The sequence below is a fragment of the Macaca thibetana genome, chromosome 2, assembly GCF_024542745.1.
Source record: "Macaca thibetana thibetana isolate TM-01 chromosome 2, ASM2454274v1, whole genome shotgun sequence".
Classification (NCBI taxonomy): Eukaryota; Metazoa; Chordata; class Mammalia; order Primates; family Cercopithecidae; genus Macaca; species Macaca thibetana.
In genome coordinates this window covers 144,421,660-144,434,864 of record NC_065579.1, presented here as the reverse complement: position 1 = coordinate 144,434,864, position 13,205 = coordinate 144,421,660, and the positions used below count along the sequence as shown (strand labels likewise).

General features: G+C 51.3%; 1 protein-coding gene across 1 annotated transcript in view; it reads right to left on the bottom strand.

Annotated features, from left to right (window-relative positions):
- The window catches only part of FGD5 (FYVE, RhoGEF and PH domain containing 5), a 123,774-nt gene extending 110,857 nt beyond the window's left edge, over nucleotides 1-12,917 (bottom strand). Inside the window, exons 1-2 of the mRNA XM_050781578.1 lie at nucleotides 12,800-12,917; nucleotides 1,811-4,430 (exon numbers count right to left, since the gene is read on the bottom strand). Coding sequence (XP_050637535.1) covers nucleotides 1,811-4,430; nucleotides 12,800-12,812 — 2,633 coding nt within the window. The 5' untranslated portion in view covers nucleotides 12,813-12,917. The remainder of the gene's footprint in view (nucleotides 1-1,810; nucleotides 4,431-12,799) is intronic.
- Between the last annotated feature and the right edge of the window lie 288 nt (nucleotides 12,918-13,205).

Genomic DNA, 13,205 nt, shown 5'->3' with positions numbered 1-13,205 from the left:
AGAGAGAAGAGCCATGAGTTGGGGAGGGATTTAGAGAGGAACAGTATATGCCTCAGTCAGAAAGAAACTCTTCTTCATGATCAGAGTACCTAGCACCCGATGAGGCAGCACTAGGAGTGATGGGTTCCCTGTGGCTGGAGGATTTCAAGCACCTGTTAGAGGTGAGCAGTCTCTTCCAGCACAGAGTTTATTGTTGCAAAGCTTGGTTCTGCTTTCCTCAGTGCTAGGAGGCACTCGGCTGGGGACAGGTCTTGTCCACTCATGCCGATTGTTATTAATGCAATGAACTGTTGGCTCTGCCTCTCTACCCCTCTTGCAGCTCGCATGAGTCCACATTCTCCAAATTAAACTCAGTCCCTCGGGCTGTGCTGGTGTTTACCTTTGCTCTAGCAAACAAATCTTTTCATCCTAGAAAGAACTAATAAATAAATCGCCTTACCCAGACTTGGGATAGGGAGAAGATGGAGCCGGGATGGGGAACCATGAAAAATACTCAAGAGAATTATCCATGCAAACACTTCCTAGCAGCTCTACTCCAACAACAGCTAATGCTAATTGCAAATCATCCTTTTCTAGGCAAGACTGCGGGTCCCCTAGGAATTCCTAGCAACAACAGCTGTGTAGGACTGGTTTAAGTTTCTGCACGTGAGGGAAAAGAATCACAGGGTTTCTTTTAAAATCACAACCACTTTGGTTTTTCGTTAATTCAGATCAGGTGGCCCCAAACAGTGCAGATAGTTTAGGGCAAACTGCATCCTATTTAAGTTGTGTCCACAATTCCACGAGGAACGGCAAGATTTGGCAATTATCCACTTGGGATGATCAATGAGGGGCATTCAGTCAGTCTTGGGAAGGTAGGGTCAGAACACCCCCACTGTTGTTCAATAACTTCGGTGTCTCACTCTCACTTCCAAAGTGAATCAATTAAAAAAAAAAACAAAAAAAACAAGCTTGGATGTAGCTCTTCAAGACTTCCATTCAGAAATGTAGCTCAGGGCACCATCAGCTCTTTAAACCATTTAAATAGTCTTTTCTAGTTCCCTGTTGCATACAGTGTATATTTACTCAACAAAAAGGTATCAATCCGAATTTAGGGTATTTTCCTGATGTGAAAGATATTTAGTTTGGCAAGATTCCAGAACCTTCTCTCTTGGTGACTGTCTCAGAGAGTAGTAGCAAAGCCATCTATCTAGGAGATAATGAGAACTGTCTCCCAAATAATGTAAACAAAAATGCTCTTACATGTACCATATTTGGCATTTTATACACTGCTTTCACACAGAATATCTACTCTGATTTTCTTTTGTTTTGAGACAGTCTCGCTCTGTCACCAGGCTGGAGTGCAGTGGCGCGATCTCGGCTCACTGCAACCTCCGCCTCCCAGGTTCAAGCGATTATCCTGCCTCAGCCTCCCAAGCAGCTGGGACTACAGACGCACGCCACCATGCCCAGCTAATTTTTGTATTTTTAGTAGAGATGGGGTTTCATCATGTTGACCAGGATGGTCTCAATCTATTGACCTTATGATCTGCCCGCCTCGGCCTCACAAAGTCCTGGGATTACAGGCGTGAGCCATGGCACCCGGCCTTACTCTGATTTTCTTAAACCCCCTACCGTGAGGTAGCATGAGTCCCATCTCACGGATGAAGTAACTGAGGCTCAGAGATACAAAGCCCCTCACCCCAAGTCAACACAGCTAGTAAGAAACAGAGCCTGAGGCTGGAAAGCAAGTCCATCTGTACCTCACACCCATGCTACCTCTTGGATAGTTACAGCTGTCGAACAAGAAAGGAAAAAGAACGTCAGGTACCTTTCCACGTCCTGGTCTGCGCTCTGCTGTTTGCTCTCAAAGGCGTTGAAGCTGCTCATGTCCACGTAGCCATCATTTTCGTTTGCTGTGGACAGGGCTCTGCTCTGATCTTCAAACAGCTTCGTGAACGCGCCAGCCCTGGCAGGTCTCCGGGGTGGAATCTGGATATTCTCATAGTCCGAGTTCATGGCTGGAATGTTCTCATAGTCTGAAGTGTCAGCGCTGGGGAAGGAGATGGACCGTGGCTTGGTCAGTGGCAAGGGCAGGAAGGGTGGCCGGGAGCGGTCTTCGAAGGACTCCACTCTGGACACCGTCCTGCTGAAGGGGACACCTTTCCTCTTGCCATCTCTATAAAAGATGAGGGAGGAGGGGGATTCAGAAGCCCGGAGCTTCCCAGTCCGAGACTTAAGCTGAGGGGAGTTACTGAGGCTTCTCCGGTCAACTTCCAGAATCCTGGAAGGCCCGTGGTAGCTGGATTCTGAAGAGGACCTAGAGGAAGACACGTTCACATCCACGTGCAATTTGTTCTCGGTCTTCTTCTTAAATGTCAGCGCCAGGAACCGCTTAAAGGATGACTTCTTCTTCTTGCACTTGTCTGGGGAGTCGCTCTCGATCAGGAGCGAGGGAGAGCTCTTTGTGATGGGCTTCTTGGTGATGCAGGCCAGGTCAAAAGGAGGTGGGATGTCGACCATGGAAGAAGGCGTGGAGGTGCCGCTGGACGGAAGGTGGTTTCTCTGGGAGAAACTCCCAGAGGAGCCAATCACACACGACAGAGAGAGATTGTCCTCTTTCCTCTTTATCCTATGGTCATCCAGCCCTGACCCCTCAGGCTCCTGGTACACGGAGACCGGAATCTCTCGGCCTTCCACGGAGAACGACCGAGGGTATAAAGTAAAGGCCCTGGGCTTTGCTGGCAAGGCCCTGCTGGCTTCCAGGGGCTTCCCCTCCAATGACAAAAGCGTCTTTCCCACTTCCTCTGTGGCACCTCCAATGCCAGGGACTGACGAGCCTGCCTCAGGTCCGGTTTCTTCAGGGACGGTTTCTGGGACATAGCCAGCTACCTTCCCAGAGTGGGGCCGGGTCCTCGTGCTGGTGTTCTTCCTGTCCGCAGAGACCAGGCCACCCTCTGACTCACAGTTCATTTCTTCTTTCGAGCCATAACCACCCAGGGCGTCCGATGCAGCCTGCCCTCCTTCTCCAGGGGCCGCCTGACCCGGCAGGCCCACTCCCATCACATAGGGGTTGGCCAGTGCATCATCCAAGGCCTCCTCCTCCAGTACGACCACCACATCGGGGGCTGCCGCTCCACCCTGCACAGAGCCACACGAAGGCCCCACCACGGGGTTCTCCTCCGCACACAGCCCCGACTTTGGTGCCTGCTCTGATTCTAAACCTTCTGCTGATTCAGAAAGAGGAGAACAGCTCTTACTGCAAAAAGAGGTGCTCTCGGTTGGGAAGAACTCATAGGGGCTTCCTGTGAGGGAAGTCACAAAGTCCTCTGTGCAGTCATTCTCAAAAGGGATGATCTGGCAGCTCTCCTCGGTGGGCTCATCCTGTGAGTGGTCCTCCTGGGTGGCAGCTGCCACTTCTTGGTTGGTTTCCTCCTCGTGGTCAGGTGGTTCACCGAGGTCGACCTGTTCCCCACCTGTGACACCCATGGCCTCTTCACATCCCTCCTCAAGAACCTCAGGGCCGTCTGTGGCCGTCTCTGCCTCCTGGATCCCCGCGGCCGGCTCCTCCTTCTCAGGGGGCTCCTCGCTGGCTTCCTCAGCATCCTGTCCCATGTCCTCCGTGGGCCTGTCAGAATCCAAACCCTCATCTGCCCCTGCTGGGTCTGTGCTGGCACAGCCTTCCCCATCATCCTCCTCTGCCTCGCCAGGGGTGTCGGGGGGCTCGTGCTCCTCTCCATGGATGTGAGGCAGGAGGTCACTCTGGAAGACTGCCTCTCCAGCCCAAGAATCACCGTCCTCCAGGCTGCACTCCCTGTGTGGCTGCACCAGCTTCTCTTCCTCCTCACTTCCGGACACCTGCTCCTGTGTCCCTGGTTCATCAGCGCAGCCCTCCCCTTCATCCTCAGGAGCGAGGTCTGTGCCTTCCTCACCCTCCCTGCTCAGCACTCCTGCCCCTGGAGCAGCAGGGGCCACCAAATCCTCACCAGCTCCTGCCCCATCCAGGCCACATGCCTCGCCTCCCGCCTCACGCTCCTCTTCCTCTTCTCCAGAGGCCTCCGGAGACATCAGGGCTTCATTTCCCACACTGCCCCCATCCTTGGGTTCATCCTCCCTCAGCGGAGCCCTGGGGACTACGATGTAATCCTCGTCAGTCTCTGACTCAGAGCACTTCGGGATGGACCGGGGCCCTTCATCAAGCCCCCTGTCTACACAGAGCAGCTGCCCGTTGCTGCATTTGTTCAAGCTGTCATTCAGGTACACACTGGCTCTCCACTCGTTTGGGGCAGTCAGCCTGGGCTTGGGGGCAATGGGGGGCTTCGGACCCCTGAACATGGAGTTTGGACTGTGAAGACTATCGGGCCTGGGTGAGGAAGGGAATTTGGGCAGAGTCACTGGCGTCAGTGGACTGGTAGTCTTTGGCTTGGGAGCAACAGGTGGTTTTGGCGAATCTAGAGGACAAAAATAGAGAAAAGGAGAAAAAGTACAATTAACTTTATTTCCATTCAGAGTCTCCTACACACCACTTGCTGGGGACATTGCAGATGGTTCCATCCGCCCATGTGAAGCCCACCTCCCATGCTTCGTGTTAGGCTTATGCCCTCCACCAGAATCTTTAAAACCCCTTGATTTTCCACTAAAGATTCATTCTGCAAACAAGGTGAACAGACCTTTGTTCTACACACAGCCAACTAATGAAAATCAACCAAATGAAATCCTGCGCTCCTCAAATGAAGTGTCCGGGTCAGTGCATTCATTCATCCAGCAGCTACTGATAAACACTTTCTATGAGCCAGCGACCACGAGAAAAGGCTGAACTTGCCGTCACCCTCCCTGCTGCCCTCATGGAGCTTACATTGCCCCCATTCTACAGCTACTCCATTGGGTACCCACTAGCTACACACATAGCACTGCAGACAGCAGGGTCTCCTAGGGTCAAGAGAAGACAGACTCTGCTGAGAACTCACTGTTGAGTTAGAATAACTGGAGGGTAGAGCCAGGGACCCTTGGACTATTATGACTGAAGAGCTGCCATCTCATCCCTTCATGAATGACACTCCAAAGGTTTGAAACAGTGATGTGTGCTTCTGCTGGGGGTCACGTCTGGAATCTGCATGCTTCAGGACTGTGTCCAGCCAGGCCTACACCCAAATTTCATGGGAGAAATTATATAGTACTTGCCAACATGGATATCTGCAAAAGGTCTCTTCCCTGTGGATGCTGAGGACCTACTGACCATGGCAGAATAAAAGATGTGGTGTAGACTACAGTGCAACAGGAATTAGAGAAGCATGGGCTGCTGTGGCCAGGGAAGACCTCTTGAAGAAGGTGACATTTTAGCTAAGATTTGCAGGATAGGAAGGATCTAGAGAAGGGGAACGGTCAAATGAGTGGTTGCCAACTTTTGAGCTCAGCATTTCTCTGCCACAAGACTGCCCATGCCTCCTCCCTGGCTTCCCTGTCACCTGCCTGGCCCCCTAAGCTCCCTTGCATACTGCGGACATAGAATCCATCTCCATCCCAACATCCCTGCTTCAAAAGTACTGCCTGGATCCCCACCACCCATGGATTAGGACTCCCACGTTTCCCCTTCAGCATGGTCTAATCTCCCAGCTCCATTCCCACTAAGGCTTGGGTATGACACAAGTGGCCTCAAAATAACAGCCTGGCTCCTAACAGGAGGGAAGATGAAGCAGACTGCCAGGAGGAGGTCTCTGCCAGTAAACTCTTCTCTTCCCATGCATGTTAGGCCCACTTTTGTCCTTGAAGCACCTAACACCACTAATCTCTAATCCAGGGCTGTCCCCGGTATGTGAGCCACATATATCACTACATAGGTAATTTTAAATTATCTTATAGGCACATTAAATATAAATGGGCAAGGCTGGGTGTGGTAGCTCATACATGTAATCCCAGCACTTTTGGAAGCCAAGGCGGGCTGATCACTTGAGGTCAGGGGTTCGAGACCAGCCTGGTCACCATGGTGAAACCCCGTCTCTACTAAAAACACAAAAATTAGCCAGGTGTGGTGGCACACGCCTGTAGTCTCAGCTACTCAGGAGGCTGAGGCAGGGGAATCACCTGAACCTGGGAGGCACAGGTTGCAATGAGCCGAGATTGAACCACTGCACTCCAGTCTGGGTGACAAGAGCAAAACTCCGTCTCAAAAAAAAAAAAAGATAAAAGTAATTTTAACAATATATTTTATTGGACTCAAATATCCAAATATTATTTCAATATGTAATCAATACATAAAATGTATTAATGAGATGTTTGGCATTCTTTTATTACTAAGTGTTCCAAACCGAATATGCATTTCACATTTGCAGCACATCTCAATTCAGACTAGCCACATTTTACATGCTCACTAGCCACATGTGGCTGGTGGCTACCGTACTGTGCAGCACAGCTCTAACTGGTTTAGACTTCTTCATGGGACTGTACCACTGGCACCTCAATTTCAGTATTTCTGAAGCCAAAGTTGGTGTCAGTGCCAATGGATTTAAAGGTTAAAATAGCCACTGCATCAAACCTATAATCCACACCATTTCATCCACATCAATGCCCAGGCCAACCACCGACATCCATACAATGACCCAGAATCTTCTAGAAATAGTGACTATCAAACTCCTTGTTTCCATACACAGTCAAGTGCATCCTAGTTTAGAAAAATATCTATCCAAATTAGTGAAAAACAAAAAATTGGAGCTTAAAATGATACGCTTCAGCTACCTGTCAGGGTGGGGTAACAGAGGGAGCCTTTGGAGCCTGGCTGATCTGGGTCAAACCCTGACTTTGCTACTTATCAGCTATGAAACTCAGCCTCAGTTTCTTCATCTGTAAAATGGGTGCCACAAAGCACCTACCCTCAATGGTTGTTTTAAAAATTAAAGGCTACATAATATATAAAAAAGGCTCAATAGCAGGCCTTCACATAGAAATACTCAATAAATAATAGCTGTTGTTCAGATAAAGTCCATCTTTGCCTACCCCAGATCTTCCCTTGGTTGAAGTCTTGCTCTACACCGATACACTACGTAATATGAACTTCACACTGTCAACATTGGGTGGCAGGCATTGGCGCAAAATTATTCTTTGGGGGTGGGACTCTCATTTCTCATCCTTAACAGGTGGGCATTTCACATGGGTGCCATGAGACGTGATAAAGGGACAGGTGGACCATGAAAAATGACCATCACCTTGGCTACATCACCCCCTCCCACCCAGTCCTTCATCCAATCAAGCTATTGATCTTCAGGCACTGTCTCCTAGGCAAAGGTTATGGTGGGTGTCTGAGGCATGATCCTGCAAGAAAATGCCTTCCCCACAGGAGCCTCTGGGAATGGCAAACACTCAGCATCTGTCCTGTGCTCCCAGCCCCAGGCGCAGAGTGCTTCAGCCACACCCCCTCTGAGATCAAGGCAAGCCAAAACCAGAAAGGCTTCATCTGACCCTCAATGAAGGATGAGGAAACTGAGGCACAGAGAGAGTGAGTGACTGGTGTGGGGCTACCTGGCAACTCCAGAGCAGAGCTGTGGTAGAACCTGCGTTTCCTGCTTTCTGGTGTTGTCACCTGACCCTCTGCCATACCCTTTTTGCCACAGAGTGTTTCCTCTATGATGGAGACTCAGGGGTCCCAGCATCTAGTGAGGCAGAGAAGGATAAAATGCAGGGAAACTAAGTCCAGGGTGACCAGAAACAGCTGGGCAGTTTAAAAATGTATGTAAGCCGGGCGCGGTGGCTCACGCCTATAATCCCAGCACTTTGGGAGGCCGAGGCAGGCGGATCACGAGGTCAGGAGATCGAGACCATCCTGGTTAACACGGTGAAACCTCGTCTCTACTAAAAATACAAAAAATTAGCCGGGCATGGTGGCGGGCGCCTATAGTCCCAGCTGCTTGGGAGGCTGAGGCAGGAGAATGGCGTGAACCCGGGAGGCCGAGCTTGCAGTGAGCCGAGATTGCGCCACTGCACTCCAGCCTGGGCAACAGAGCAAGACTCCGTCTCAAAAAAAAAAAAGTACGTAAGGCTGGGTCCAGGGCTCAGAACTACCAACTGACCAGAAAGTGAACAACTAGCTTTAATTTGCTACCATTCAATTTCTCTTAGTCTAATTCCACTAAATACATATTGATTGAGTGCCAACTAAGTGCCAAGCCCTCATCTAGATTCTTTGGATGCATCAATAATTGTAACAAAGCCCCCAGACTCAGGGACCTTGTATTAAGAGATGGTGGGAGATATGCAAGAGAAAGGGTAAGTACAGTACATATCATATGCTGGATGATGATAAAGTCTATGGAAAATGATTAGGAGTTTTTGTTTTTTTTTTTTTTTTTTTTTTTTTTTTTTTTTTTGCAATTTTAGATAGAGTGACCAGCATAGGCTTCACTGAGAGGACATGTGAGCAAAGACATGCAAGTGGTGAGGAAAGCTAGGACTCACTTGGCATCCAAGAAACAGCGAAGAGGCCAGCATGGCCGGAGGGGAGCGAGTGATCAAGCATGAGAAGCAGACGAGGCTAGAGGAATCATAGGAGGGTGCAGATTATGCAGGGCCTTGTAGACCATGGCAGGACTCGGGCTTTGACCCAGAGTGATGTGGGAAGCCACTGCAGGATTTTGGGCAGATGGACATGCACATTCTGCCTAATATGTTGAAATAAACTGAAATGGTGCGGAAGGAAGCAGGGAGACCAGTGAGGAGACTCCTGCAATTATCCAAGCAAGAGATGATGGAGGCTTGGACCAGGCTGAGGTGAAAAGAGGTCAGATTCTGAACAGAAAGGGAGAGCTGAGGGGATCTGCTGACCATATGAATGTGGGGTGTAAAAGAAAGAGAAAAGTCAAGAACGACACCAAGGTTTTGAGTCTGAGCAACTATGAAGGTGAAGTTTCTGCCAACTGGAACAGGAAAGACTGTAGGTGCTGGGGAGGGAAACCCAGAATTTCAGTTTGCACGGGTCAAACTCCAGTCACAGTCACCTATTATACACCCTGGTGGAGATGTCAAGCAGCTGGAGATGTGAAGCAGGCTATGGCTTCTGAAGATAGGTCTGACTAGAGGTCACCATCATAGAGATGGAAGTTAAGGCAGGAGCCTGATGAGATAACCAGAGGACAGAGAAGAGGGCAGGGCCAAGGAGGGAGCTCTGGGGGCCCCAGCCAGCAGAAATGAGGGTGCAAACAGATCAAGAATATGAGAGCATCCAGCTCTGCCCCCTCCTACTCACCCGCCTCACAAAAGGGAGCCAGATAGAGCTCCTGACCTCAGCATCATGTTATCTGGGTCTAAGCGCAATTCTGCCTACAGAAGACCCAGAAAAGCGAGAGCACTGAGTGTAGGTTGAAGGACAGGAGGATATTCACAATTAAAAAACAGGCTCCACCTGGATACAGCATTCCAGGGAACTTTAAGGTATGCTGAGCTTTAGGGTATGGTAGGGCGAAACTATAGGCTAAATCAGAGCCGCAGTTTCCTCCTCTGGATTTGCTGTCCAGAACCCAGCATGGATGTAGCTGACGGACCTTCTGGGCTCTCCTGAGTTCCTCTGGAGAAGGCTATGGTGTGAACCTTCCCTCTCCTTGTATCACGGAGCCTGAGGGTCAGTCCCTCCTCACCCTGAGTTACTAATGCCCAGGGCCTCCTGGCAATTTGCTATGCCTGAGGATGACTCAAACTCCAAACACCCTTTGAGCCAAGATGCCAGGAGTTAACTAGGGGGTGGGGGAATCACACTGACAGGAGGAAGAGATTTTTAACAGCTTCTAGTGATAGAAATAATCCCCAGCCAGCCCCCTGGTACCAGTTTATATTTTCTCTCTCTATTTTAATTAAATATCTGTCACTCACATGTTCGTGCTTGCTTCTCCCTTGTCGGCTATGTAGAAGTTCAATTAGCAGGGGTATTGGGAGGAGCACTGGGTGGGGAGCCAGGAGCCCTGATCTTCACACCTGGCTCTGCCTTAACTGGAGGTGTGATCTTGGGCAAGTCCCTTCCCCTTTCCAGGCCTCAGTTTCCCCATCTGTAGAGTGAAGGGACTGGACCAAACAGTCAGTCTGGTTTGCTCTGGCCGACCACAGCCTTCTAAACTCCTGGCTCTTCTTAAGACATCCTCTGACATCCCATCTTCAGTTACAAAGTCTGTTTCAGCTGCAGTTCACTATACTCCCCCTGGAAGTCTCATAACCATATGTTGCAAGAGTAATTATCTTCCAATTTCACCTTCCAATTACATCTTAATGTAACTTTCATTCCTGGGTGCCTGCTGGAATGTCCAAGCCAAGCCTGATGATTTCTAATTAGGCTGCTATTAGGCTGGTCCAGTGATCCACGACAGGGCACTACCAGCAAGACAGCACAGGACAGCGTGGGAAGAGGCTCAGGAAGGCTGCGCTTCCATGCCAGCTCTGCTATACATCAGCTCTGTGATCTTGGGCACATCATTTTGCCTCTCCGAGCCTCAGTTTCCTTTTTGGTAAAATGACGAAATACCCCGTTTTTTCATAGGGCTGTTGAGAAGTTCAGGAAAATAATAGACATGATGTCTAATAAAGTCAACTGGCAAACATTTCCTACACCCCTACTACGTGTTAGGCACTGGATAAAAAAGCAGGCTCTCAGGCTGGACAGTCTGTGTTTCAATCTTGTCTCAGCCCTTCAATAAGCCAGTGACCATAAAATCTCTGCACCTCAATTTCACCATCTATAAAATGGGGATGGCAATGGTACTCACCTCATAAGGTGACTGTGAAAACTAAATAAACTGACAGAAGTAAAACACCTAAAAGCAATACCAAGTCATAGTAAATACCCAATAAATATTAGCTGGTATTTACTGGTTGCTATGCGACAGACACTTTTTTCTAGGCACCTTATATGTTTTAGTCTATTTAATCTTAACAACCCCGTTTTTCAGATAAAGAAACTGAGGTGTAGAGAGGTTAAATAATCTGCTTAAGGTCACATAACTAAGCATATGATGGTTCTGAGATTCAGCCCTATGGAGTCTGTGAACCACCAAGCCACGTGATCAGGAAATTCAGACCATGGTGCATGGTCTGAATGTGAGGCTGGTATCATTACCATCACATTGAAAAAGGAACCAGGTTTATACTGAAGACAAATTACAGGAAGGCTGAAACCAAGAGTGACAACGACTAAGATTTCCTGGGACCAAACCTGCTTCTAAGTTTATTCCAACTCACTCCATCCCCCAGATTCTCAGAGAAGGGAGGGTCTGCCCAAGCCTCATGCAGGAAAACGTGGGAAAACTGGAGTCGCTCTCACCATTGTTACAACGCGAGTTTTATTAGGAGTGTAGGAAGAAGCTAGCCTGGCTCTGTTCAGGCCATGCCAGCACAGGCAGGAGGCAACCCCCTTTCCAAGCAGTGGCTGGCTGGGCTCTGGGCCTCTGTTGCCACCTCTTCCATTCCCGAAAAGTGGCATCCCCGATCCTGCTCCCCAATTCTGTGACCCACACTCACTAACTGTCCAGGTGCCTATATGCCCAGCAGTAACAGGGCCTGGACACGGGAGGTACTGCCACACTTTCAGACTGTCTGAACGCGCAGCCTGCACCTCACTGCTAAAACAATGACTTTTTTTCATTAAAAAGATTTTTAAAAGAAAAAATCCTACACACACACACACACACACACACACACATACACACACACACACCAGCAGGATATGGTTCCAAGACAGCCAAAATGGTGGCTTCCTGTTTCTTTAGGGATGTGTGTTTTGGAGTATGGCTTTGGACAAGGGTGTTGGTCGGGGAGCGGGCTGCCTTCTACTAAATTCTGTGAGAAAAAGAAAATAGAGTGGTGATTGCTCCTTGGCAGGCAGATGAAGTTAGCGGGGTCTGTTCCCTTGCAAACTCTCATCTTAAGGGAACTTTCTGCGCTCCCCGTAGATGGAGTTGGGAATCCCGAGGACTGGGTTTCAGGCACCACCCATCTCCGAGTCTCACTTTCTAAATCCGTTAAATGGCACTACTCTGGAGGGATCCCTGCGATTTCAAACACATTTTGATTTCACGGAATCTCTGAACTGCAGGGATGAGCTGAGGGAGTCAAATTCATAGAGCAGGAACACGACGGACTGGGGGTGGGGGAACCTGGAGAGGCTCAGCGCGGTGGCCAGGAGTGTCCCCTTGGAGTTGGGTCCCCCAGGAGAGGCACGATGAACGTCCCCGGCCAGGGCGCTGCGAGGGAGGGGTGCGCTATAGGGGGATTAATTTAAGGCTTTATAGGCTCATCTGGAGAGTGAGCTCCAAGCCTCGGGGTCTATGGGGAGCGAAGGGAGCAGGAATCCTCGTTCCTGTGTGCCAAGTACTGAAGGACTGGGAACTGGTCCCGGAGTCGGGGAGAGCTCCGGACGGGTCCCGTGGGGGTCAGGTGTGGCCCCTGATAGATGAGCAAGGACCTGTCCGGGACGGTGGGGAATGGAGGGCAAAGGTTTTGGGGCCCGACCGAGTCGCTTTTGCGAAAGGGGCGTCTTTCTCCGTTGCGGAAGGGACAGTCACTCCGGAGACCGCCGAGGGAGTGGGGTACTGGCGCGCACGGCAAGGGCGCGGCCTCGCCAAGGCTGAGAAGGTCCCCGAGGCAGGGCGCTTCGGACGGGGGCCCCCGATTCTCAGCCTCCTCGGCGAGGGGACCCCGGAGCCGCGCACGCTTTGGCCGAGGCCGAGCGGCACGGGAAGGTCAGGGTATTTCGGGCAGCTTGCCCCGGGCGCCCTGGCAGCTCCAACTTGGAGCGCCCGGCCAAGGTCCCTCGCGCTTGTGCCTCGGCGCCGGAGGTCGCCGGGCCTCCTACCTGCTCTGTTCATCTTCAGCGCGCGGGGCCAGGGCCGCCGTCCGCGCGTCAGTCCGTCCGCGGGTCCCAGTGCGACTCCGCACACTGCCTCCCTCCGCGGCCGCCCCGCGGGGCCCGCACCCCCTGGCGCCCGCGCGGCCCCGGCGCGCCTCGGACTCCGCGCGGCGCGCAGGGCAGTAGGGGCGCGGGGCGCGAGCCTCCGGGGCGGGGCCGCCGGGCGGGGGTGCGGGGCGGGGGCAGCTGGGGGAGGAGGAGGGGGCGCGATCGCGGGGGCGGCGGCTGGGGCAGCGCGGGGCGTCGCGTCCGCTCCTGGCTCCGGGCGCGCTGCGCTCTGGCCGCCGCGCCTCCGCCTGAGCCTCTGCCTGCGCCGCAGCCGCGCCTCCGCCCCCTCCTAGACATTTCCTCC